A 24764-nucleotide genomic window follows, 5' to 3' on the forward strand; every position below is an offset into this window, starting at 1 on the left:
CAGCAGCAGACGAAATGAATAGTCACTTTGCTACAATCTGTCAAACATTCCCACTCCTTCACCCCTCAAGTCTCCCTGCCTACCTCCCTGCTCCCTCCCCTCCTCCAGCTGTCCAGGTGATGGATGTCTACAAGAGAACTGAAACTCAATCCTGATCTACCCATTAAGATCTACAAAGAATTTGCTCCAGAACTAGCCACCCCTCACTGCTCAATAATAAATGTATCTCTCTCACAGTACTCATGCCCTGTCAACTGGAAAACATAATTTGTCACACCCATTCCTAAAACTGCCAGCCCACAATCTCTAAATGACCTTAGGCCAGTCGCTATCACACCCTTCCCCTAGCCTCATCTGTGAAGAATTTGTGTTTGACTGGGCATACCACAAAATCAGTTCCTCCTTAGACATTCAGCAATTTGGCAATGTCAGAGCCACCTCTACCTCTCACTACCTAGTCAGCTTCCTTGACTTCATTCATAGTCACTTGGACAAACGGAACACCTCACAAGCAGTCGCTTTTGTGGACTTTAAGAAAGCTTTTGATCTGGTTGACCACACTGTTGTCATTAACAAAGCCATCAGTCTGGGTCATCCCTCTCACCTGACAGCATGGCTGGCTAACTTCCTCACGGGACGCCGGAAAGCTGTATACGTTTTCAAAAACACACATCCCCCTTACCAACAACTAACCTGTGGCGTCCCTCAGGGCACCATGATGGGTCCACTCTGCTTCTTGATACTGGTTAATGACGCTCTGACAAACACCCCTCACCGCTGGAAGTAAGTGGATGACTGCACCGTGGGTGTGTCACTCCACAACAAACACCCAGACTACTCAGCACTTCAAACAACGTTGAACAGCCTGCAGGAGTGGTCGGAGGAAAGCAGGATGACAATCAACTACACCAAAACTGTAGTAATACATATCTGCACCTCGCCCCTCAACTATCCGTGGGTCCTCACCCCCTCCAAGTAGTTCGGTCAGCCAAGCTGCTCGGAATCACAGTGGACGATCAGCTGACATGGAAATTACACGTTACTGCCACAGTGAGATCGGCAGCCCACAGACTCTACATGCTGCGCAGACTTAAGTCACTGGGCACACCAGCTGATGAGTTAAAGGGGATATACATCACCTTCATCCTGCCCAAACTTATGTATGCATCACCTGTATGGTCTTCCTCCCTCATCTGCACTCAACACCAACAACTGGAAAATGTCCAAAAAAGGGCCTGCAGAATCATACTTGGCCCTGCCTACACTGACTATAATCACGCCTTATCTACCCTCGATCTCCAAACACTGGCAACCACACACCAAGCAGCCCTCGTCAAGATGGGTAGAGGCCTGCTGCGCCACTCACGGCTATGGCATCTCCTCCCCCCTGACGCGCCCCAGCCAATCCATGCCACACGACACACAAACTTGGTCATGCCACTCAAGGCCCCAAGAACTGACCGTTATCATCATAGTGCTATCCCCTCCATGGTGCGAGCCATAAATAGCTAAGTTAGGTTCTCATCATGAATGTCCCTTAATCCCCATTATAAAAAAAAAAAAAAATACAATACTTACATAAATACATGATTTCAATAATATGATATAATGCGATTTTGTAGTGTTTTTTTAAGGTATATGATGATTGTTTAGTTTTGATTTCATGAGGTACAGCATTCCAGATTTTAGGGCCCAGGTAAGATAATGAATGTTGATAAATTGTTAAATTGTGGGCTGGTATAATGAGATTGTCTCGAGTACGGGTTGGGTAGTTGTGGTGAGACTGTAATGTTGTATTTGTTCTATTGTGAATATTGTGTTGTAATTTGTACATATATATAGCAATTTGTAATTTGTTAATGTCAAAAAGTTTAAGTATACTATTATTCTTAAATAAAGGTTGTGTGTGTTCAAAGTAATCACTATTTGTTATAATACGTATGATTTTCTTCTGTAATCTGAATAGAGGTAAGAGATGCGTAGGATAGGTGGAGCACCAGATGGGAGAACAAAACATTAAATGTGGCAAGACATGGGCATTATAGAAGATTTTGATTACATAGTTAGGCATCAAATTTTTTATACAATATATAAGAGATACAATTCTAGATAATTTAAGAATTAAGTTAGTTATGTGAATTCTAAATGACATTTTATCATCATAAGTTATGCCTAAGAGTGTGTGTCTGTTTGTTATTTTTATATTATCATCATGGTAATTAAGAGGTGGAAGATTATCATAGACTTTGTTAGTAAATATCATGTAGAATGTTTTATCTAAATTTATTGTTAGTCTATTGCTGAGACACCATTAGTATAGTGTTTCTAGGTCAACGTTTGCTATACGTATGATAGTGTTAACATCATAATGTATAGGGTCATATCGTCTGCAAAAAGTATAGTTTTTAGGTTTGTAAAAATGTTATGAAGATCATTTATGTAGATAAGGAAAAGGATAGGACCTAGTACACTGCCCTGTGGAACACTATATGAAATTATACTAGAAGAGGAAATATGTTCAGATAATCTAATAGATTAAGTTCTATGTGATAGATAATCAGAAAACCAATCAAATATTATTCCACGAATACCATAGTGGTGTAGTTCCATTACTAGAATATCATGTTTGACTGTGTCAAAAGCTTTGGAAAAGTCTATGTATATACTTAATAAATTACTTTTTGAGTCTAGGGCAGAAAATATTTCTTCATTTAAAGTTTTTAGTGCATCAAATGTACTTAGTTCACTTCTGAAGCCGAATTGTTTAGGATTAAGAATACTTTTAGTCTCAAGGTAGTTCATTAAAAAACCCTTCATGAATTTTTCAAAAATCTTAGAGAATGTACTTAATAATAAAATGGGACGATAATTACTTGTGACTTCTTTAGATCTATTTTTATGTATTGGTATTACAATAGCATGTTTTAGTTGTTGTGGACATTTACCCTTGCTTGTGGATTGGTTAAATAATAAGGATAGTGGTATGGCCAAATAATTACTATTAGATTTTATAATGGAAACAGAGATGTCATGTGTATTATCATTATTATTTTTTTTTTTAAAGAGTTTATGATTCGAATAATATCTTGAGGATAGACTGTGGGAATTGCCATTGAGTTAGGATAGTTCCCTGACAGGTAAGAACGCGGGTCGGTGGTAGGTGGTGGTAGATTATGATTTAATTGGATTGCCATGTTAATAAAGAATTTATTAAATAGTTCGGCAATATCCGATGTTTGCGTTATTTTATTATTGTTGTGGACAATATATTCAATATTTTTATTTTTGAGGGTTTTTAGATAGTTGGTTAATAATTTTCCACATTTTAGTTGTCATTTTCAAAACTCGTGAATAGGTTTATATAATAAGTCTGTTTTAGTTGTTTTATGGCATTATTTAACGTATTTCTATATTGTTTGTATTGTTTTTCTGTCACTGCACCAATCTTAAAATCTTTGTATAATTAGTTTTTTTGTTTTTATTGCATTTATTACTTCTTGGTTAATCCATGGTGTATTAGGCCTTTTTTCAGAAGCTGTTTTAGTTAAGATGGGGAAACATTCATTATAAATTTCATTTATTTTAGACAAAAATATTTCAAAATTATCTTTTAAATTTTCCTCCGATAAAAGTACATTCCAGTCTATAGTACTAATTTTATTAGAAAATATTTGTTTATTTGTTTCAGAGAAGGATCTAAGTTTATATTTGTAAGTATTGTGAACTTGAGTAACAACTAAAAAATTGATAAAAACTGGAAGATGATCAGACAGAGAATAATGAACTATTCCAGATGTGAAGTTACTATAGAAGTTAGTATATATGTGATCAAGTAGTGAAGGTTCACTAAGGTTTTCATTGTCAGGAAATGTGATAGGCCTCGAGATGTGAGGGAAAAGCTACATATTTGTATAGCAGCAAGATAATTATTTGTTGCATTGTGTGTTGTATGTTCTAAAAGAGGGAGTGAGGAGGGAAGTTAAGGAAAGGGAGAGGAAAGGAAACAAGAACAAGAGTGAAGTAAATATAAAAAATATATATAAATAACGAAGAGGAAATAAATACAAAAGAGTGAAACAGGTAAACGAAAACAATAGATAAAGAAAAATGAATAAATAAATAAACAGAGAAAAGTGAAAAGTAGTGTAGTGTGAGAGGGAAGGGGAGAAGGAGGTAAGGAGGAAGGAGAGAAGGAAGGAAAGAGGAGGATGTAGTAGAGCCAGATAGAAAGGGAGAAAAGGAAGGAAAAAGTAAGGAGGGAAAGAGGACGGCAGGGAGAGGTGGAGGAGGGAGGGAGGAAGGAGGAAGGATGTGGTAGAGCCAGATAGAAAGGGAGAGAAGGAAGGAAGGAGGTAAGGGAGGGAGGCAGGCAGGCAGATGGAGGAAGAGGGAGAAAGGAGGAAGTAATGGAGTGATGGAGGAAGGGATGGAGAGTAAGAGGAGTGGTACTGAGTCTTGGTGCAGCGGTGAGCCTGACTGGTGCTCTGATTGGTGCTCTGATTGGATTAATTTAGATAGGCTGTCATGGCAAGACTCACGACCTATACATAATAGTACTCTATGCACTCACCCACTCACTCTTACTCATTCACCCACTCACTCACTCAAACCCACCCACTTACACATATCACTTTACCCATTCACTCCCACTCACTCACTCACCCATTCACCTACCCACTCACCCACTCATTCACTTAATCACTTTACTCACCCTAACTAACTCAAAATATTTTACTCACCCACCCACCCACACTACCCACTTCCACTCACCCTATCACTAACACCCACTCCCATTCACCCACTCACTCACTCACCTACCCACTTACTCACTACTCACCCCACCCACTCCAACCAACTCACCCCACCCACTTCCACTTATTCCCACTCACCCACTCATTCATTACCTACCAACTCACCCAACCCCTACTACTCCTCCCTCTCACTCTTCCTAGGTAACAAAAACGGGACTCGGTTGCGTCAGTCAAATCAGATACAATAATACGTTTGCGAAGACTACTTTCTCTCTCTCTCTCTCTCTCTCTCTCTCTCTCTCTCTCTCTCTCTCTCTCTCTCTCTCTCTCTCTCTCTCTCTCTCTCTCTCTTTCTGTGTGTGTGTGTGTGTGTGTGTGTGTGTGTGTTGTGGGATATGTATTGTATTAATGCATATTACGTGTATGTGGCAAAACTGTGTATTTCTCTGCGCATTCAGCTAGCGCGTGAGCCTGTGCTCCCGAGTCGCTACTGGCCGCCATTTCCCAACATGTGTGTGTGTGTGTGTGTGTGTGTGTGTGTGTGTGTGTGTGTGTGTGTGTGTGTGTGTGTGTGTGTGTGTGTGTGTGTGTGTGTGTGTGTGTGTGTGTGTGTGTGTGTGTTTGCCTGTGTGTATGTGTGTGTGTGTTTTGTGTGTATGTACATCCTCTCTCTCTCTCTCTCTCTCTCTCTCTCTCTCTCTCTCTCTCTCTCTCTCTCTCTCTCTCTCTCTGAATTGAATAAACATAGCTCTACGGTTTAACCCTTTCATTACTGAGACGCATTTTTATCTTGATTTTTACGGTATGTTTAGACAATTCTATTTACATTAAAAAAAAAATAAAACTCTTCACTCCTAAAGTGTGTACTGATATTGAGACATTGGTTGTGTACAGTGTTATTAATAGTAAAGAGAAACAAAACGGCGACCTCCAAAGTGATGAATGGAGCCACCTGGGGAACCACGTCCAAGGGGAACACAACACGCTGAAGGAGTGCAAGAGAAGGCAGGGAAGAAAGGAGAGGAGATGAGGCGAAGGTAACTAATGCGTGAAGAAAAAGTTGAAAGGATAATGGAAGGAACTAATGAAGGAGAGAAAGAGGCGCGGAAGAAGGGAGATGAATTTGATGACATGAAAGAAAAAGTGAAAATAAAGGAATGAAAAGTAAGACGTAATAATAACAGCTAAGGTAATAAGTAAGTTTAAATGAAGTGAAAGACGAGAGAGTCCAATTAGGAGGAAGAAAAAAAAACTATATTGAATAATGAAAGGGAATGTCAAGGAAGGAGGAAGAGAAGGAAATGAGAAAGCAAGAGAAACAACACGAAGAAGAAATAAAACCAAGATAAGAGCACAAAAAATACGTAAAAAAACACAAAACTAGAAAAAAAGACAATAAAAGCAACAACCGAGACATAAAACACATACAAAGAAGTGAAGATATAGGAAATTAAACGAAGCAAGGCAGGTAAAACACTGCCAGGACGAGGAATGAAAGACAAAAGGTTGAGAATAAGAATAATGTGGTAAGGCGGCGGGAGGAAATAATGCAGTGAGGAAAGGGTGTGAGGCGTGCAGGGATGGAAGGGCGGCGGCGTGACAAGGAAACAAGGAGACAAGTGCAGAGGAAAGAGGAAAAGTAGGCAGGAGAGAAGCGTGGCGTGGAGGACGGTAAGGAAGAGAAAAAGGAGGAGGAGTACCAGGAGAAGGAGGAGGAGAAAGAGGAGAAGGAGGGGGAAGAGGAAGAGGAAAAGGAGGAGGAGGAGGAAGAGGAGGAGGAGGAGAAGGAGCAGAGGCACAGGGCACTCAGGAGGTGGTAACATGAACTTTTCAGGAAGAACACAAACACACACACACACACACACACACACACACACACACACACACACACACACACACACACACACACACACACACACACACACACACACACACACACACACATTTTAAGAATGCGAGTAAAGAAAAGTTGAAGAAATGTTGATAAAAATAGTCAAAGAAGTAAAATAATAAATTTTTCAAGAGAGAGAGAGAGAGAGAGAGAGAGAGAGAGAGAGAGAGAGAGAGAGAGCAGAGAGAGTTACCAAGAGTGTCTGTTAAAGATAAGAATCGCAACCAATAACAATAATCTTGAAGTGTCAGTCGCATCCGCCCTCTCAGGAGTCCTTCAGGAGTGTGTGGGATGAACAGGGCTTCCTCAGACACCTCATTTGCTTCATCCTTCTCCTCTTTATCTTCTCCTTCCTTACCTACGAACTCACTGCTCTATTTATATATATATATATATATATATATATATATATATATATATATATATATATATATATATATATATATATATATATATATATATATCGTTTTCTCTCTCAATCACTCTCTCTCTCTCTCTCTCTCTCTCTCTCTCTCTCTCTCTCTCTCTCTCTCTCTCTCTCTCTCTCTCTCTCTCTCTCTCTCGACTATTTACTGAATAGCATTTTTACCTCGATTTTTGGGGTATATTTAGACAATTCAATTTACATTAAAAATCTTCGCTCCTAAAGTGTGTACTAATATTGAGACATTGGTTGTGTACAGTGTTATTAATAGTAAAGAGAAACAAAACGGCGACCTCCAAATCATAACATATAAATCTTGACCTCCATGTCCTCACAAACAAAACGGCGACCTCCAAATCATAACATATAAATCTTGACCTCCATGTCCTCACAAACAAAACGGCGACCTCCAAAACATAACATATAAATCTTGACCTCCATGTCCTCACAAACAAAACGGCGACCTCCAAATCATAACATATAAATCTTGACCTCCATGTCCTCACAAACAAAACGGCGACCTCCAAAACATAACATATAAATCTTGACCTCCATGTCCTCACAAACAAAACGGCGACCTCCAAATCATAACATATAAATCTTGACCTCCATGTCCTCACAAACAAAACGGCGACCTCCAAATCATAACATATAAATCTTGACCTCCATGTCCTCACAAACAAAACGGCGACCTCCAAATCATAACATATAAATCTTGACCTCCATGTCCTCACAAACAAAACGGCGACCTCCAAATCATAACATATAAATCTTGACCTCCATGTCCTCACAAACAAAACAGTCCTAATAAACGATGTTTTTTTTTTTTTTTTTTTTTTTTTTTTGCCTCTCAGGCGATTCATAACTCACTCCTTTCCTTACTTCTTGTTTGGGGTTTCATCTCCTGTATCGCGTCTCCTTCCTTTGTGTCATTCTTCTCCAGTCTCAGAATTAATCTTTCCTGTTTCATTATCTGCTCATTCACTGCATTTGCCAGCCTCTCTGCGTGTTCACTGGCCTGCTGGCTACTTTCCCAAGGCTCCTTCTCTGCGATTTTTCTTTTACATTTTCTTTTCTGTGTCACGTTTCTTTCCTTTTGTCATTCTTCTGCAATCCCAGCAATAATCTTTCATGCTTCCACATCTGATCATTCACAGCATTTGCCAGCCTCTCTGCGTGTTCACTGGCCTGCTGGCTACTTTCCCAAGGCTCCTTCTCTGCGATTTTTCTTTTACGTTTCCTTTTCTGTGTCACGTCTCTTTCCTTTGTGTCATTCTTCTGCAATCCCAGCAATAATCTTTCATGCTTCCACATCTGATCATTCACAGCATTTGCCAGCCTCTCTGCGTGTTCACTGGCCTGCTGGCTACTTTCCTGAGACTCTTGTTCTTGTTCTCCAAGGACCAGGCTTTTAGGCTGATGGAAGCCTCCTTCATGTTCCTGGGAACGGTTTTCTGTCTCATGAGTCTCGTTCTCAGCTACTGTGTCAGTCATGCTTAAGCTTTCCTTCTGTTCCGCGTCTTGCATCAGCTTCTTTTTCTCTATCTCTACCTTGACTTCCAGAGACTCAATATGTTGCAACACTGTCTCTTTAGTTTTATACCATTCGTGTCTTGCTGTCCTAGCGACATTGACATCTTGCTTTTCTGTCTCTGCAATCTCTGTCAAGCATTTCATTTCTTTCTCAGCTCGTTCATTGTCCTTCACCGTAATAGCCAGTTGTTCTTTCATTGCATTCCTTTCTTCCATTAGCCTATCGTACTTTTCTTGGGCCTCCATTAAGGCCCTTTCCTTCTCATTAGCTGTCCTCAACACAAGAGACTGGACATGATGTTTCGTCTCCTCTTGTGTTCTGCGGCATTCTACTATGATGTCCTTCATTCCTTCGGCCATTTGATGGTTGATGTTGGCCATTTCATCCATATCATCTAGCAGGCTCTCTTTCGTGTCCTGCAGCCGGAGGTGGTCCTGCCTCAGGCGATCGTGCAGCTCCCGGAGACTGTGCAGTTCTTGGTGCACGCCCCGGTAGCTCTTCTTGAGGCCGCCGTGGGCAGCCTCAAGGTCACGCTGGTCCTTTGCAAGACCAGCGTGGTCATTTCGCAGGGTCTCATGCTGCGTCTGCAGGGACTCATGCACCTGGAGCAGGGCCTCGTGCTTGTGAAGCAGGGCCGCATGTTCCTGGCGCAGGTCCTCATGCTCGGCGAGCAGAGTCACCTGCTTCTCGTGCAGGAGCGCGCGCTCCTGTTGTAGAGCAGCGCGCTCCTGCCGCAACAACTGGAGGTCGCCCAGGACCTGCAGGTGCTCCCTCAGGACGTCTGAGTGTTTTTTCACTCAGCCTGAGGTTGCCCTGCTGGGCGTCCTCCAGTTCTTCCTTCAGGCGGGTTACCTCGTCGGTGAGGACCCGCCTGTCCTCCAGGATGCTGCTGGACAACGCCAGCAGCTCCTGTCGTCCACCGGCACACTCTACCGTGTGCCGGTCTAAACACCCCTTAGCTGTGGCCGCCACGAGGGCGGCCCACAGCGTTATAATCCATAAGGCTAACTTTATTCGCATAGAAATTTATTTTTAATGTGTGAGTGTAAAGGAAAGTGACGTTTGATGTGTAGGTCCAATGAAGGCTGGTGTCCTGCAGTACACATCCCTACACTGTGATTATTAGGCTCATTTTTGCTCTTATAAAATCCAAAAGATTAACAACGTTCGTCCACGCTAATTGTAGCCCTGCGGTGTCTCTTACTGGGACAGGGTCAGTACAAGTCAGGGCTCAACAAACAAACACGTCAAGCATTAACTGTTCCCGTGGGTCACTGCTCACCTTCCATCAATCAAACCACCAAAATGACAACAACAAGTGTTTTCACTCCAAGAATCATTATTCTCCATTGCTCCAGCTCTTCCTCCTCCTCCTCTCTTCTCACCCTGCTGTTAATAAACCCTGTCCCTGCACTTCTCTCCGTCTCTCTCAATCTCTATTCCGCCTAGTGGCTGTGATACTCATCTAGCCATAAGAGTGCGTGTTCTGAATGATGTTAACCTTTTCGTAGCAGCACGAAAAATTGGCACCAATGGAAGCAATGTAATAATGTACATCACTGGGAGAGAGAGAGAGAGAGAGAGAGAGAGAGAGAGAGAGAGTGTATGTGTGTCTATGTGTGTGTTTCACTGTGTGATCTGCTGCAGTCTCTGACGAGACAGCCAGACGTTACCCTACGGAACGAGCTCAGAGCTCATTATTTCGGATCTTCGGATAGGCCTGAGACCAGGCACACACCACACACCAGAACAACAAGGTCACAACTCCTTGATTTACATCCCGTACCTACTCACTGCTAGGTGAACAGGGGCTACACATGAAAGGAGACACACCCAAATATCTCCACTTGGCCGGGGAATCGAACCCCGGTCCTCTGGCTTTTGAAGCCAGCGCTCTAACCACTGAGCTACCGGGCGTGTGTGTATGTGTGTGTGTGTGTGTGTGTGTGTGTGTGTGTGTGTGTGTGTGTGTGTGAAAGGGTGGTTTTTTCTCTCATAATTGTGGTAATAGTAATGATGGTGGTGGTGGTGGTGGTGGCACACACACACACACACACACACACACACACACACACACACACCCGGTAGCTTAGTGGTTAGAGCGTTGGCTTCACAAGCCAGAGGACCGGGGTTCGATTCCCCGGCCGGGTGGAGATATTTGGGTGTGTCTCCTTTCACGTGTAGCCCCTGTTCACCTAGCAGTGAGTAGGTACGGGATGTAAATCGAGGAGTTGTGACCTTGTTGTCCCGGTGTGTGGTGTGTGCCTGGTCTCAGGCCTATCCGAAGATTGGAAATAGTGAGCTCTGAGCTCGTTCCGTAGGGTAACGTCTGGCTGTCTCGTCAAAGACTGCAGCAGATCAAACAGCGAAACACACACACACACACACACACACACACACACACACACACACACACACACACACACACACATATATATATATATATATATATATATATATATATATATATATATATATATATATATATATATATATATATATATATATATATATATATATATATATATATATATATATATATATATATATATATATATATATATATATATATATATATATATATATATATATATATATATATATATATATATATATATATATATATATATATATATATATATATATATATATATATATATATATATATATATATATATATATATATATATATATATATATATATATATATATATATATATATATATATATATATATATATATATATATATATATATATATATATATATATATATATATATATATATATATATATATATATATATATATATATATATATATATATATATATATATATATATATATATATATATATATATATATATATATATATATATATATATATATATATATATATATATATATATATATATATATATATATATATATATATATATATATATATATATATATATATATATATATATATATATATATATATATATATATATATATATATATATATATATATATATATATATATATATATATATATATATATATATATATATATATATATATATACATAAATATCACATGTAAGATGAATTACCACGGTATATGAAATAAAATTATTATTATTAATATTATCATTATTGTTGTTATTACCATTATCATTATTATTATTATTATTATTATTATTATTATTATTATTATTGTTATTATCATAATCATTATTCTCTCTCTCTCTCTCTCTCTCTCTCTCTCTCTCTCTCACACACACACACACACACACACACACACACACAGACATAAGCATACAAATCCACACAAACTCAGAGAGAGAGAGAGAGAGAGAGAGAGAGAGAGAGAGAGAGAGAGAGAGAGAGAGAGAGAGAGAGAGAGAGAGATTGTTGTAGCCAAGATGAGAGAGAGAGGAGCATTGTTGTAGCCAAGATGTCTCAGGGATTTCGCCGTGTCAACACACACACACGCACACACACACACACACACACACACACACACACACACACACACACACAATGTGTATCCCAACCTACCGCTATGAAAGTAACTACCTCCTCCGACACAGACGAGGAGCAGGCTACCCACCACCTAACGCCATCTAGTGCCTAAAAACACTCAAAATGTTTCGGAATCGGGAATCACTAGGTGGCAGAAGTGTGGTTCGTCCCATCGAGGTTATAGTGACAGACAGAAACAGACAAAACAGGCAAGCAGAAGCAAGAAAACACACTCGAGTGGAAATACCTCGCCAGTGGTTTAATCTACCCTCCCTTCTACTATCTAACGTGACATCCCTAACGAAGAAAATGGACGAATTAATTGTAACGGTGAGATCAACCCATGCGGACATTGTGCCAATCACTGAGGCGTGGCAAATAGTACCGGAAGTGTGTATGGTACAAGACTTTCAACTCTTCCACTATCTAATATCAGAGAGAACAGGTGGGGGTGTGGCTGCTTACTGCCGCTCAACCCTCAGTCCCTCTCTCCTCCCGGTGGCTGTCCCACCCGGAGTGGAGGCCCTCTAGGTACGAGTGACTCCATCTTCCCACCCCCGAGACGCAGCCTTAATCATCCTCTGTGCCCGCACAGCACACCTACTCACTGAGCACATGATAAACACGGCTGACACTCAGAATAAAATATCCTGCTGCCAAGATGGTTATCTACGGAGATTTTAACAGACCACCAGTTACACCTAACCCAAGTCGTTGACTTCCCCACGGTCCAACAAGCCAAACTCGACCTTATCATGACTGACCTACATCATTACTACTCCTCCCCCCACCCTCTACCCCCTCTGGCACGAAGCACCCACCGCTCCATCCTGTGGTCACCCGCATCCACCACCTCACCCCAGCACTCCAAGGTCATCAAGACCTACCGACCTATGCCTGACTCTTCCCTAAGGTTGTTTGGACAGTGGGTAACCCAAAACCCTTGGAATGAGGTGCTACAAGTGGAAGACGTACATACCAAGTGGAGCAACTTTGTTTCCACCACATCAGCAGCCTTACACCACTACTTCCCAGTAAAGAGCGCCACAGTGCACCCATCTGATGCCCAGTGGATGACGCCCCGCATTAAAAGTCTCATCAAACAGAGAAACTGGGCCTTCCATACCTGCTCCATACAATACAGGAAACTAAGGAACAAAGTGATACAGGAGATAAAGATAACGAAAGCAAGTCATTACCTAAACAAAATTCATCAACTCAAGCTCAACAACAACAGACAGTGGTATGATAAGATTAAGGCTTTGTGTGGTCTACAAAAACAGTCCTCTCCTTTTCCTTGTACCTTACACCTCCCCACTGAGTCAGCAGCAGACGAGATGAATAGTCACTTTGCTACAATCTGTCAAACATTCCCGCCCCTTCACCCCTCAAGTCTCCCTGCCTACCTCCCTGTTCCCTCCCCTCCTCCAGCTGTCCAGGTGATGGATGTCTACAAGAGAATTCTGAAACTCAAACCTTGGTCAACCACCCCTACTGACCTACCCATTAAGATCTACAAAGAATTTGCTCCAGAACTAGCCACCCCTCTCTGCTCAATAATAAATGCATCTCTCTCACAGTACTCATGCCCTGTCGACTGGAAAACATCATTTGTCACACCCATTCCTAAAACTGCCAGCCCACAATCTCTAAATGACCTTAGGCCAGTCGCTATCACACCCATCCCTAGCCTCATCTATGAAGACTTTGTGTTTGACTGGGAATAAAACAAAATCAGTTCCTCCTTAGACATTCAGCAATTTAGCAATATCCGAGCCACCTCTACCTCTCACTACCTAGTCAGCTTCCTTGACTTCGTTCATAGTCACCTGGACAAACGGAACACCTCACAAGCAGTCGCTTTTGTGGACTTTAAGAAAGCTTTTGATCTGGTTGACCACACTGTTGTCATTAACAAAGCCATCAGTCTGGGTCTTCCCTCTCACCTGACAGCATGGCTGGCTAACTTCCTCACGGGACGCCGGCAAGCTGTACGTTTTCAAAAACACACATCCCCTTACCAACAACTAACGTGTAGCGTTCCACAGGGCACCAAGATGGGTCCACTCTGCTTCCTGATACTGATTATTGACGCTTTGACAAACACCCCTCACCGCTGGAAGTAAGTGGATGACTGCACCTTGGGTGTGTCACCCCACAACAAACACCCAGATTACTCAGCACTTCAAACAACGTTGAACAGCCTGCAGGAGTGGTCGGAAGAAAGCAGGATGACAATCAACTACACCAAAACTGTAGTAATGCATATCTGCACCTCGCCCCCCCAACTATCCGTGGGTCCTCACCCCTTCCAAGTAGTTTGGTCAGCCAAGCTGCTCGGAGTCACAGTTGACGATCAGCTGACATGGAAATACACGTTACTGCCACAGTGAGATCGGCAGCCCACAGACTCTACATGTTGCACAGACTTAAGTCACTGGGCACACCAGCTGATGAGTTAAAGGGGATATACATCACCTTCATCCTGCCCAAACTTATGTATGCCTCACCTGTGTGGTCTTCCTCCCTCACCTGAACTCAACACCAACAACTGGAAAAAGTCCAAAAAAGGGCCTGCAGAATCATACTTGGCCCTGCCTACACTGACTATAATCACGCCTTATCTACCCTCGATCTCCAAACACTGGCAACCAGACACCAAGCAGCCCTCGTCAAGATGGGTAGAGGCCTGCTGCGCCACTCACGGCTACGGCATCTCCTCCCCCCTGACGCGCTCCAGCCAATCCATGCCACACGACACATAAACGTGGTCATGCCACTCAAGGCCCCAAGAACTGACCGTTATCATTATAGTGCTATCCTCTCCATGGTGCGAGCCATAAATAGCTAAGTTAGGTTCTCATCTTGAATGTCCCTTAATCCCCATATGTAACTCTTCATGTAATGCTATCCCCTTCATGGTGCGAACCATAAACAACCATAAACAGCTAAGTTCAGGTTCTAATCTTAAGTCTCCCTCAATCCCCATATGTACATTTTCAGTATGTATGTACTGCAATTACTAATAAACCGTATTTTTATTATTATTATTATTATTATTATTATTATTATTATTATTATTATTATTATTATTATTATTAATAATTAATATTATTACAAACACACACACACACACACACACACACACACACACACACACACACACACACACACACACACACACACACACACACACACACACACACACACACACACACACACACACACACACACACACACACACACACACACACACACACACACACACACACACACACACACACACACACACACACACACACACACACACACACACACACACACACACACACACACACACACACACACACACACACACACACACACACACACACACACACACACACACACACACACACACACACACAAAGACACACATACACACATTTTAAGAATGCGAGTAAACAGAAATTGACGAAATGTTGACAGAAAAATCGTCAAAAAAGTAAAATAACATTAAATTTACAAGAGAGAGAGAGAGAGAGAGAGAGAGAGAGAGAGAGAGAGAGAGAGATACCAAGAGTGTCTGTTAAAGATAAGAATCACATCCAATAACAATAATCTTAAAGTGTCAGTCGCATCCGCCCTCTCAGGAGTCCTTCAGGAGTGTGTGGGATGAACAGGGCTTCCTCAGACACCTCATTTGCTTCATCCTCCTCCTCTTTATCTTCTCCTTCCTCCTTCTCTTTCTCCTTCTTCTCTTCCTCCTACTCCAAGACGTCCACTCAATGCCCTTCTGTTTCCGTAGCGTCCTTTTGTTATTCTTTTTCCTCCCCCTCTTCCTTTTCATTTACTTTATATTCCTCCTGCATCTATAGTCCTCCTCCTTGTCCTCCTGAATATTTCTCATTTACAACAATTAGGCCTAAAAGGAAAGCAATATCGTTCCTATCTCCATAAGAAAATTGATACGTAAAAAATAAATTCATTCATGTAATTTTTGAACCTAAAAAAATTCCCACTTCAAAGTGTCTCCTATACTTGTCGTTCTGTAACTTAGAAGGGAAATATGGCTTCTAGAAATGTCATGTGTATTACAAGCCTGCGTTAACAAGCAGCGATGTAATGAATGGATATGTATTATTTCTATGTAAGAGAGTCTTTGGAGAAAGGAAATAAACGTTTGTAAAAAGATGCCCTCTAATGATGAAACATAGACAGTAGTTTTAGCTGTTACTTGAAATATAAATTTGATTATGTCATTAAAGAAAAAGAAAGATATAAAATAGAGAAGAGAATTGCACCACACTTTATGGAGGCTGTGGTGAAGTGTATAGGGTGGTGAGCGTAGGATAGGGCAGACGTCTACGCGTAGGTTCCTTCGAATCCTACTACATACTGCTTATCCTTTTTTTCCTTCAATCTATCCTTCCTCCAGTCTATCTTTTCTTTCCTTCAGTCTTATCCTTTCTCTCCTTCAGTCTATTCTTTCTTCCTTCACTCTATTCTCTTTTTCAGTCTTATCCCCTTCTTCCTTCAGCCTTATCCTTCCTTCCATCCTTTCTTTCCTTCTGTCTTATCCTTTTCTTCGGTCTATTCTTTCTTTCCTTCAGTGTGGAATCCCGTGTAACTCCTCACTATCCCACAACACCTGCCCATCACCAGGTATAATAGCACAGGTAACTAATGCGCACCTGACACCAATACGTCACGCATAAACAGTTGAGCGGATCCATCAATGCACTAATAAATAAACAACCCAGGTAGAAGCACGACAGGTAGGCAATATACTCAATTAGTAGAGAAAATAGATAAGACATGGCAGGTTAGTTTGGTCCAGAGAAAAATAAAATTCTGGTCGTGTACAGCAAGAGTGGGATGAGTCAATATAGAACAGCAAGTATGTACAGGTGATTCAATCAATGAGTAAAATGTGAAGGAGGTTAAATAAGTTTTCAGGTAATTTTGAAGTCTTGCTTTATTTGGTTTCTTTTTTCGCCCCTTCAGGACCATGGCACGTTCTCATATTCATTCTGCTTACTATTTGATGGTTTTATACAGTTTCAGACACTTGTTTGATTAGAATAGTGAAGACTGTGGCCATTAATCTTCTGACCTCCATAAACCCTTCCCAAAGTCAATAAAATCGTCTAATCACACACAAAACTCATGGTAAAAAATGCGTCACAGTTCGGAAAAAAAAGGATTAAACTTAAAAAAGGCAAAATTGCGTCTGAGTACTGAAGAATTTAAATGTGGCGCCTTTAATGCTATTCTTTTTTCTAGTTCCCTTACCAGTGCTGTTGTAATTGGTCAGAATCGTCTTTGTATTTTTTACGTAAGATGGGAAAGCTGGCAAAAGTCAACACAAAACATACTTAAAAAACGACCCACTTGCAAGTTCGAAACTGTTACCCGCCCGCAAAAAAAAGGGATAAATATCTTGCAACAAACAACAAATAAACAAAGATTGAAGCAAAAAACACAGGAAAAATAACAGTTGAAAGAAAAATAAAGAGAAAAAGAAAGTAGAATTAAATATAGAAAAGGAGATAACGATGAGCAAATAAATACAGGAGAGAGAAACAGAAGTAAGAAGGAGAATAGGAACAAAAGAACATAATAAAAGAGAGAAGACAAGAACATAAAGAAAAGAAGGAAGATGAATAGTTAAACAGAGAGAAGAGAAGTGGAGGGAGGGAGAGAGGGAGGGAGAAATAAGTAGGGAGGGATGTAAGGTATGGATGGAAACATTTGAAACATTTGAAACATTTGAAACATTTTATTATACCTTATTAATTAATTACATTATTACATGACATAATATTCTATAGTATGATATAATAAGGCAACCCATATAAAGAATATTCTTTTCCGGCAGTAATTCGGTGATAAGTTGTAATTCCCTCCCCATCCCCTTATCTAAATCAGTTAATTCCAATCCATTATAAACTGCAAGCTGTGCCATAGCTTTCCTTTCCTTGTAGGATCACATATGTAATTTACATAACCAAAAAAAAAAAAAAAAAAATACAATACTTACATAAATACATGATTTCAATAATATGATATAATGCGATTTTTGTAGTGTTTTTTTAAGGTATATGATGATTGTTTAGTTTTGATTTCATGAGGTACAGCATTCCAGATTTTAGGGCCCAGGTAAGATAATGAATGTTGATAAATTGTTAAATTGTGGGCTGGTATAATGAGATTGTCTCGACTACGGGTTGGGTAGTTGTGGTGAGACTGTAATGTTGTATTTGTTCTATTGTGAATATTGTGTTGTAATTTGTACATATATATAGCAATTTGTAATTTGTTAATGTCAAAAAGTTTAAGTATACTATCATTCTTAAATAAAGGTTGTGTGTGTTCAAAGTAATCACTATTTGTTATAATACGTATGATTTTCTTCTGTAATCTGAATAGAGGTAAGAGATGCGTAGGATAGGTGGAGCACCAGATGGGAGAACAAAACATTAAATGTGGCAAGACATGGGCATTATAGAAGATTTTGATTACATAGTTAGGCATCAAATTTTTTATACAATATATAAGAGATACAATTCTAGATAATTTAAGAATTAAGTTAGTTATGTGAATTCTAAATGACATTTTATCATCATAAGTTATGCCTAAGAGTGTGTGTCTGTTTGTTATTTTTATATTATCATCATGGTAATTAAGAGGTGGAAGATTATCATAGACTTTGTTAGTAAATATCATGTAGAATGTTTTATCTAAATTTATTGTTAGTCTATTGCTGAGACACCATTAGTATAGTGTTTCTAGGTCAACGTTTGCTATACGTATGATAGTGTTAACATCATAATGTATAGGGTCATATCGTCTGCAAAAAGTATAGTTTTTAGGTTTGTAAAAATGTTATGAAGATCATTTATGTAGATAAGGAAAAGGATAGGACCTAGTACACTGCCCTGTGGAACACCATATGAAATTATACTAGAAGAGGAAATATGTTCAGATAATCTAATAGATTAAGTTCTATGTGATAGATAATCAGAAAACCAATCAAATATTATTCCACGAATACCATAGTGGTGTAGTTCCATTAGTAGAATATCATGTTTGACTGTGTCAAAAGCTTTGGAAAAGTCTATGTATATACTTAATAAATTACTTTTTGAGTCTAGGGCAGAAAATATTTCTTCATTTAAAGTTTTTAGTGCATCAAATGTACTTAGTCCACTTCTGAAGCCGAATTGTTTAGGATTAAGAATACTTTTAGTCTCAAGGTAGTTCATTAAAAAACCCTTCATGAATTTTTCAAAAATCTTAGAGAATGTACTTAATAATAAAATGGGACGATAATTACTTGTGACTTCTTTAGATCCATTTTTATGTGTTGGTATTACAATAGCATGTTTTAGTTGTTGTGGAAATTTACCCTTGCTTGTGGATTGGTTAAATAATAAGGATAGTGGTATGGCCAAATAATTACTATTAGATTTTATAATGAAAACAGAGATGTCATGTGTAATATTATTATTTTTTTTTAAAGAGTTTATGATTCGAATAATATCTTGAGGATAGACTGTGGGAATTGCCATTGAGTTAGGATAGTTCCCTGACAGGTAAGAACGCGGGTCGGTGGTAGGTGGTGGTAGATTATGATTTAATTGGATTGCCATGTTAATAAAGAATTTATTAAATAGTTAGGCAATATCCGATGTTTGCGTTATTTTATTATTGTTGTGCACAATATATTCAATATTTTTATTTTTGAGTTTTTTTTTAGATAGTTGGTTAATAATTTTCCACATTTTAGTTGTCATTTTCAAAACTCGTGAATAGGTTTATATAATAAGTCTGTTTTAGTTGTTTTATGGCATTATTTAACGTATTTCTATATTGTTTGTATTGTTTTTCTGTCACTGCACCAATCTTAAAATCTTTGTATAATTAGTTTTTTGTTTTTATTGCATTTATTACTTCTTGGTTAATCCATGGTGTATTAGGCCTTTTTTTCAGAAGCGGTTTTAGTTAAGAAGGGGAAGCATTCATTATAAATTTCATTTAGTTTAGACAAAAATATTTCAAAATTATCTTTTAAATTTTCCTCTGATAAAAGTACATTCCTGTCTATAGTACTAATTTTATTAGAAAATATTTGTTTATTTGTTTCACAGAAGGATCTAAGTTTATATTTGTAAGTTTTGTGAACTTGAGTAACAACTAAAAAATTGATAAAAACTGGAAGATGATCAGACAGAGAATAATGAACTATTCCAGATGTGAAGTTACTATAGAAGTTAGTATATATGTGATCAAGTAGTGAAGGTTCACTAAGGTTTTCATTGTCAGGAAATGTGATAGGCCTCGAGATGTGAGGGAAAAGCTACATATTTGTATAGCAGCAAGATAATTATTTGTTGCATTGTGTGTTGTATGTTCTAAAAGAGGGAGTGAGGGAGGGAAGTTAAGGGAAAGGGAGAGGAAAGGAAACAAGAACAAGAGTGAAGTAAATATAAAAAAATATATATAAATAACGAAGAGGAAATAAATACAAAAGAGTGAAACAGGTAAACGAAAACAATAGATAAAGAAAAATGAATAAACAAATAAACAGAGAAAAGTGAAAAGTAGTGAAGGGAGTGTGAGAGGGAAGGGGAGAAGGAGGTAAGGAGGAAGGGAGAGAAGGAAGGAAAGAGGGAGGATGTGGTAGAGCCAGATAGAAAGGGAGAAAAGGAAGGAAAAAAGTAAGGGAGGGAAAGAGGACGGCAGGGAGAGGTGGAGGGAGGAGGGAGGGAAGGAGGAAGGATGTGGTAGAGCCAGATAGAAAGGGAGAGAAGGAAGGAAGGAGGTAAGGGAGGGAGGGAGGCAGGCAGGGAGGGGTGGAGGAAGAGAGGGAGAAAGGGAGGGAAGTAATGGAGTGATGGAGGAAGGGATGGAGAGTAAGAGGGAGTGGTACTGAGTCTTGGTGCAGCGGTGAGCCTGACTGGTGCTCTGATTGGTGCTCTGATTGGATTAATTTAGATAGGCTGTCATGGCAAGACTCACGCCCCACCTATACATTACCTAGCCCTCCCTATGCACTCACCCACTCACCCTTCCCACTCATTCACCCACTCACTCACTCACTAACCCACCCACTTACACATCCCACCCTCTTACCCATCCCCTCCTCCCACTCACTCACTCACCCACCGACTCAACCTACCCACTCACCCACTCATTCACTTACCCACTCACTCCCACTCACCCTACCCACTCCCACTCATCCCTCCCACTAACCCACTCACTCACCCACCCACCCACACTACCCACTTCCACTCACCCTACCCACTAACCCCACCACTCCCATTCACCCACTCACTCACTCACCTACCCACTTACTCACTCACTCCCACTCACCCCACCCACTCCAACCAACTCACCCCACCCACTCCCACTTATCCCTCCCACTCACCCACTCATTCACTTACCTACCAACTCACCCAACCCCTACTCCCACTCCTCCCTCTCACTCTCCCCTCCTAGGTAACAAAAAACGGGACTCGGTTGCGTCAGTCAAATCAGATACAATAATACGTTTGCGAAGGCTCTACTTTCTCTCTCTCTCTCTCTCTCTCTCTCTCTCTCTCTCTCTCTCTCTCTCTCTCTCTCTCTCTCTCTCTCTCTTTCTGTGTGTGTGTGTGTGTGTGTGTGTGTGTGTGTGTGTGTGTGTGTGTGTGTGTGTGTGTGTGTGTGTGTGTGTGTGTGTGTGTGTGTGTGTGTGTGTGTGTGTGTGTGTGTGTGTGTGTGTGTGTGTGTGTGTGTGTGTGTGTGTGTGTGTGTGTGTGTGTGTGTGTGTGTGTGTGTGTGTGTGTGTGTGTGTGTGTGTGTGTGTGTGTGTGTGTGTTTGTGTGTATGTACATCCTCTCTCTCTCTCTCTCTCTCTCTCTCTCTCTCTCTCTCTCTCTCTCTCTCTCTCTCTCTCTCTCTCTCTCTCTCTCTCTCTCTCTCTCTCTCTCTCTCTCTGAATTGAATAAACATAGCTCTACGGTTTAACCCTTTCATTACTGAGACGCATTTTTATCTTGATTTTTACGGTATGTTTAGACAATTCTATTTACATTAAAAAAAAATAAAAATCTTCACTCCTAAAGTGTGTACTGATATTGAGACATTGGTTGTGTACAGTGTTATTAATAGTAAAGAGAAACAAAACGGCGACCTCCAAATCATAACATATAAATCTTGACCTCCATGTCCTCACAAACAAAACGGCGACCTCCAAAACATAACATATAAATCTTGACCTCCATGTCCTCACAAACAAAACGGCGACCTCCAAATCATAACATATAAATCTTGACCTCCATGTCCTCACAAACAAAACGGCGACCTCCAAAACATAACATATAAATCTTGACCTCCATGTCCTCACAAACAAAACGGCGACCTCCAAATCATAACATATAAATCTTGACCTCCATGTCCTCACAAACAAAACGGCGACCTCCAAATCATAACATATAAATCTTGACCTCCATGTCCTCACAAACAAAACGGCGACCTCCAAATCATAACATATAAATCTTGACCTCCATGTCCTCACAATCAAAACGGCGACCTCCAAATCATAACATATAAATCTTGACCTCCATGTCCTCACAATCAAAACGGCGACCTCCAAGTCCTAATAAACGATTTTTTTTTTTTTTTTTTTTTTTTTTTTTTTTTTTTTTTGCCTCTCAGGCGATTCATAACTCACTCCTTTCCGTACTTCTTCTTTGGGGTTTCATCTCCTGTATCGCGTCTCCTTCCTTTGTGTCATTCTTCTCCAGTCTCAGCATTAATCTTTCCTGTTTCATTATCTGCTCATTCACTGCATTTGCCAGCCTCTCTGCGTGTTCACTGGCCTGCTGGCTACTTTCCCAAGGCTCCTTCTCTGCGATTTTTCTTTTACATTTTCTTTTCTGTGTCACGTTTCTTTCCTTTTGTCATTCTTCTGCAATCCCAGCAATAATCTTTCATGCTTCCACATCTGATCATTCACAGCATTTGCCAGCCTCTCTGCGTGTTCACTGGCCTGCTGGCTACTTTCCCAAGGCTCCTTCTCTGCGATTTTTCTTTTACGTTTCCTTTTCTGTGTCACGTCTCTTTCCTTTGTGTCATTCTTCTGCAATCCCAGCAATAATCTTTCATGCTTCCACATCTGATCATTCACAGCATTTGCCAGCCTCTCTGCGTGTTCACTGGCCTGCTGGCTACTTTCCTGAGACTCTTGTTCTTGTTCTCCAAGGACCAGGCTTTTAGGCTGATGGAAGCCTCCTTCATGTTCCTGGGAACGGTTTTCTGTCTCATGAGTCTCGTTCTCAGCTACTGTGTCAGTCATGCTTAAGCTTTCCTTCTGTTCCGCGTCTTGCATCAGCTTCTTTTTCTCTATCTCTACCTTGACTTCCAGAGACTCAATATGTTGCAACACTGTCTCTTTAGTTTTATACCATTCGTGTCTTGCTGTCCTAGCGACATTGACATCTTGCTTTTCTGTCTCTGCAATCTCTGTCAAGCATTTCATTTCTTTCTCAGCTCGTTCATTGTCCTTCACCGTAATAGCCAGTTGTTCTTTCATTGCATTCCTTTCTTCCATTAGCCTATCGTACTTTTCTTGGGCCTCCATTAAGGCCCTTTCCTTCTCATTAGCTGTCCTCAACACAAGAGACTGGACATGATGTTTCGTCTCCTCTTGTGTTCTGCGGCATTCTACTATGATGTCCTTCATTCCTTCGGCCATTTGATGGTTGATGTTGGCCATTTCATCCATATCATCTAGCAGGCTCTCTTTCGTGTCCTGCAGCCGGAGGTGGTCCTGCCTCAGGCGATCGTGCAGCTCCCGGAGACTGTGCAGTTCTTGGTGCACGCCCGGTAGCTCTTCTTGAGGCCGCCGTGGGCAGCCTCAAGGTCACGCTGGTCCTTTGCAAGACCAGCGTGGTCATTTCGCAGGGTCTCATGCTGCGTCTGCAGGGACTCATGCACCTGGAGCAGGGCCTCGTGCTTGTGAAGCAGGGCCGCATGTTCCTGGCGCAGGTCCTCATGCTCGGCGAGCAGAGTCACCTGCTTCTCGTGCAGGAGCGCGCGCTCCTGTTGTAGAGCAGCGCGCTCCTGCCGCAACAACTGGAGGTCGCCCAGGACCTGCAGGTGCTCCCTCAGGACGTCTGAGTGTTTTTCACTCAGCCTGAGGTTGCCCTGCTGGGCGTCCTCCAGTTCTTCCTTCAGGCGGGTTACCTCGTCGGTGAGGACCCGCCTGTCCTCCAGGATGCTGCTGGACAACGCCAGCAGCTCCTGTCGTCCACCGGCACACTCTACCGTGTGCCGGTCTAAACACCCCTTAGCTGTGGCCGCCACGAGGGCGGCCCACAGCGTTATAATCCATAAGGCTAACTTTATTCGCATAGAAATTTATTTTTTAATGTGTGAGTGTAAAGGAAAGTGACGTTTGAGGGTGCAGGTCCAATGAAGGCTGGTGTCCTGCAGTACACATCCCTACACTGTGATTATTAGGCTCATTTTTGCTCTTATAAAATCCAAAAGATTAACAACGTTCGTCCACGTTAATTGTAGCCTTGCGGTGCCTCTTACTGGGACAGGGTCAGTACAAGTCAGGGCTCAACAAACAAACACGTCAAGCATTAACTGTTCCCGTGGGTCACTGCTCACCTTCCATCAATCAAAC

General features: G+C 40.8%; 1 protein-coding gene and 1 non-coding gene across 2 annotated transcripts in view; both read right to left on the minus strand.

Annotated features, from left to right (window-relative positions):
• The window catches only part of LOC123506164 (trichohyalin-like), a 30635-nt gene extending 6151 nt beyond the window's left edge, over positions 1-24484 (minus strand). Inside the window, exons 1-3 of the mRNA XM_045258079.1 lie at positions 24016-24484; positions 22263-23965; positions 7759-7815 (exon numbers count right to left, since the gene is read on the minus strand). Coding sequence (XP_045114014.1) covers positions 23013-23965; positions 24016-24484 — 1422 coding nt within the window. The 3' untranslated portion in view covers positions 7759-7815; positions 22263-23012. The remainder of the gene's footprint in view (positions 1-7758; positions 7816-22262; positions 23966-24015) is intronic.
• Trnal-caa lies at positions 10444-10517 on the minus strand. The gene has a single exon. It is a non-coding gene; the product is annotated as a tRNA-Leu (tRNA).
• Positions 24485-24764: the final 280 nt, after the last annotated feature.

This window comes from Portunus trituberculatus, chromosome 19, assembly GCF_017591435.1.
Source record: "Portunus trituberculatus isolate SZX2019 chromosome 19, ASM1759143v1, whole genome shotgun sequence".
NCBI classification, from domain to species: domain Eukaryota; kingdom Metazoa; phylum Arthropoda; class Malacostraca; order Decapoda; family Portunidae; genus Portunus; species Portunus trituberculatus.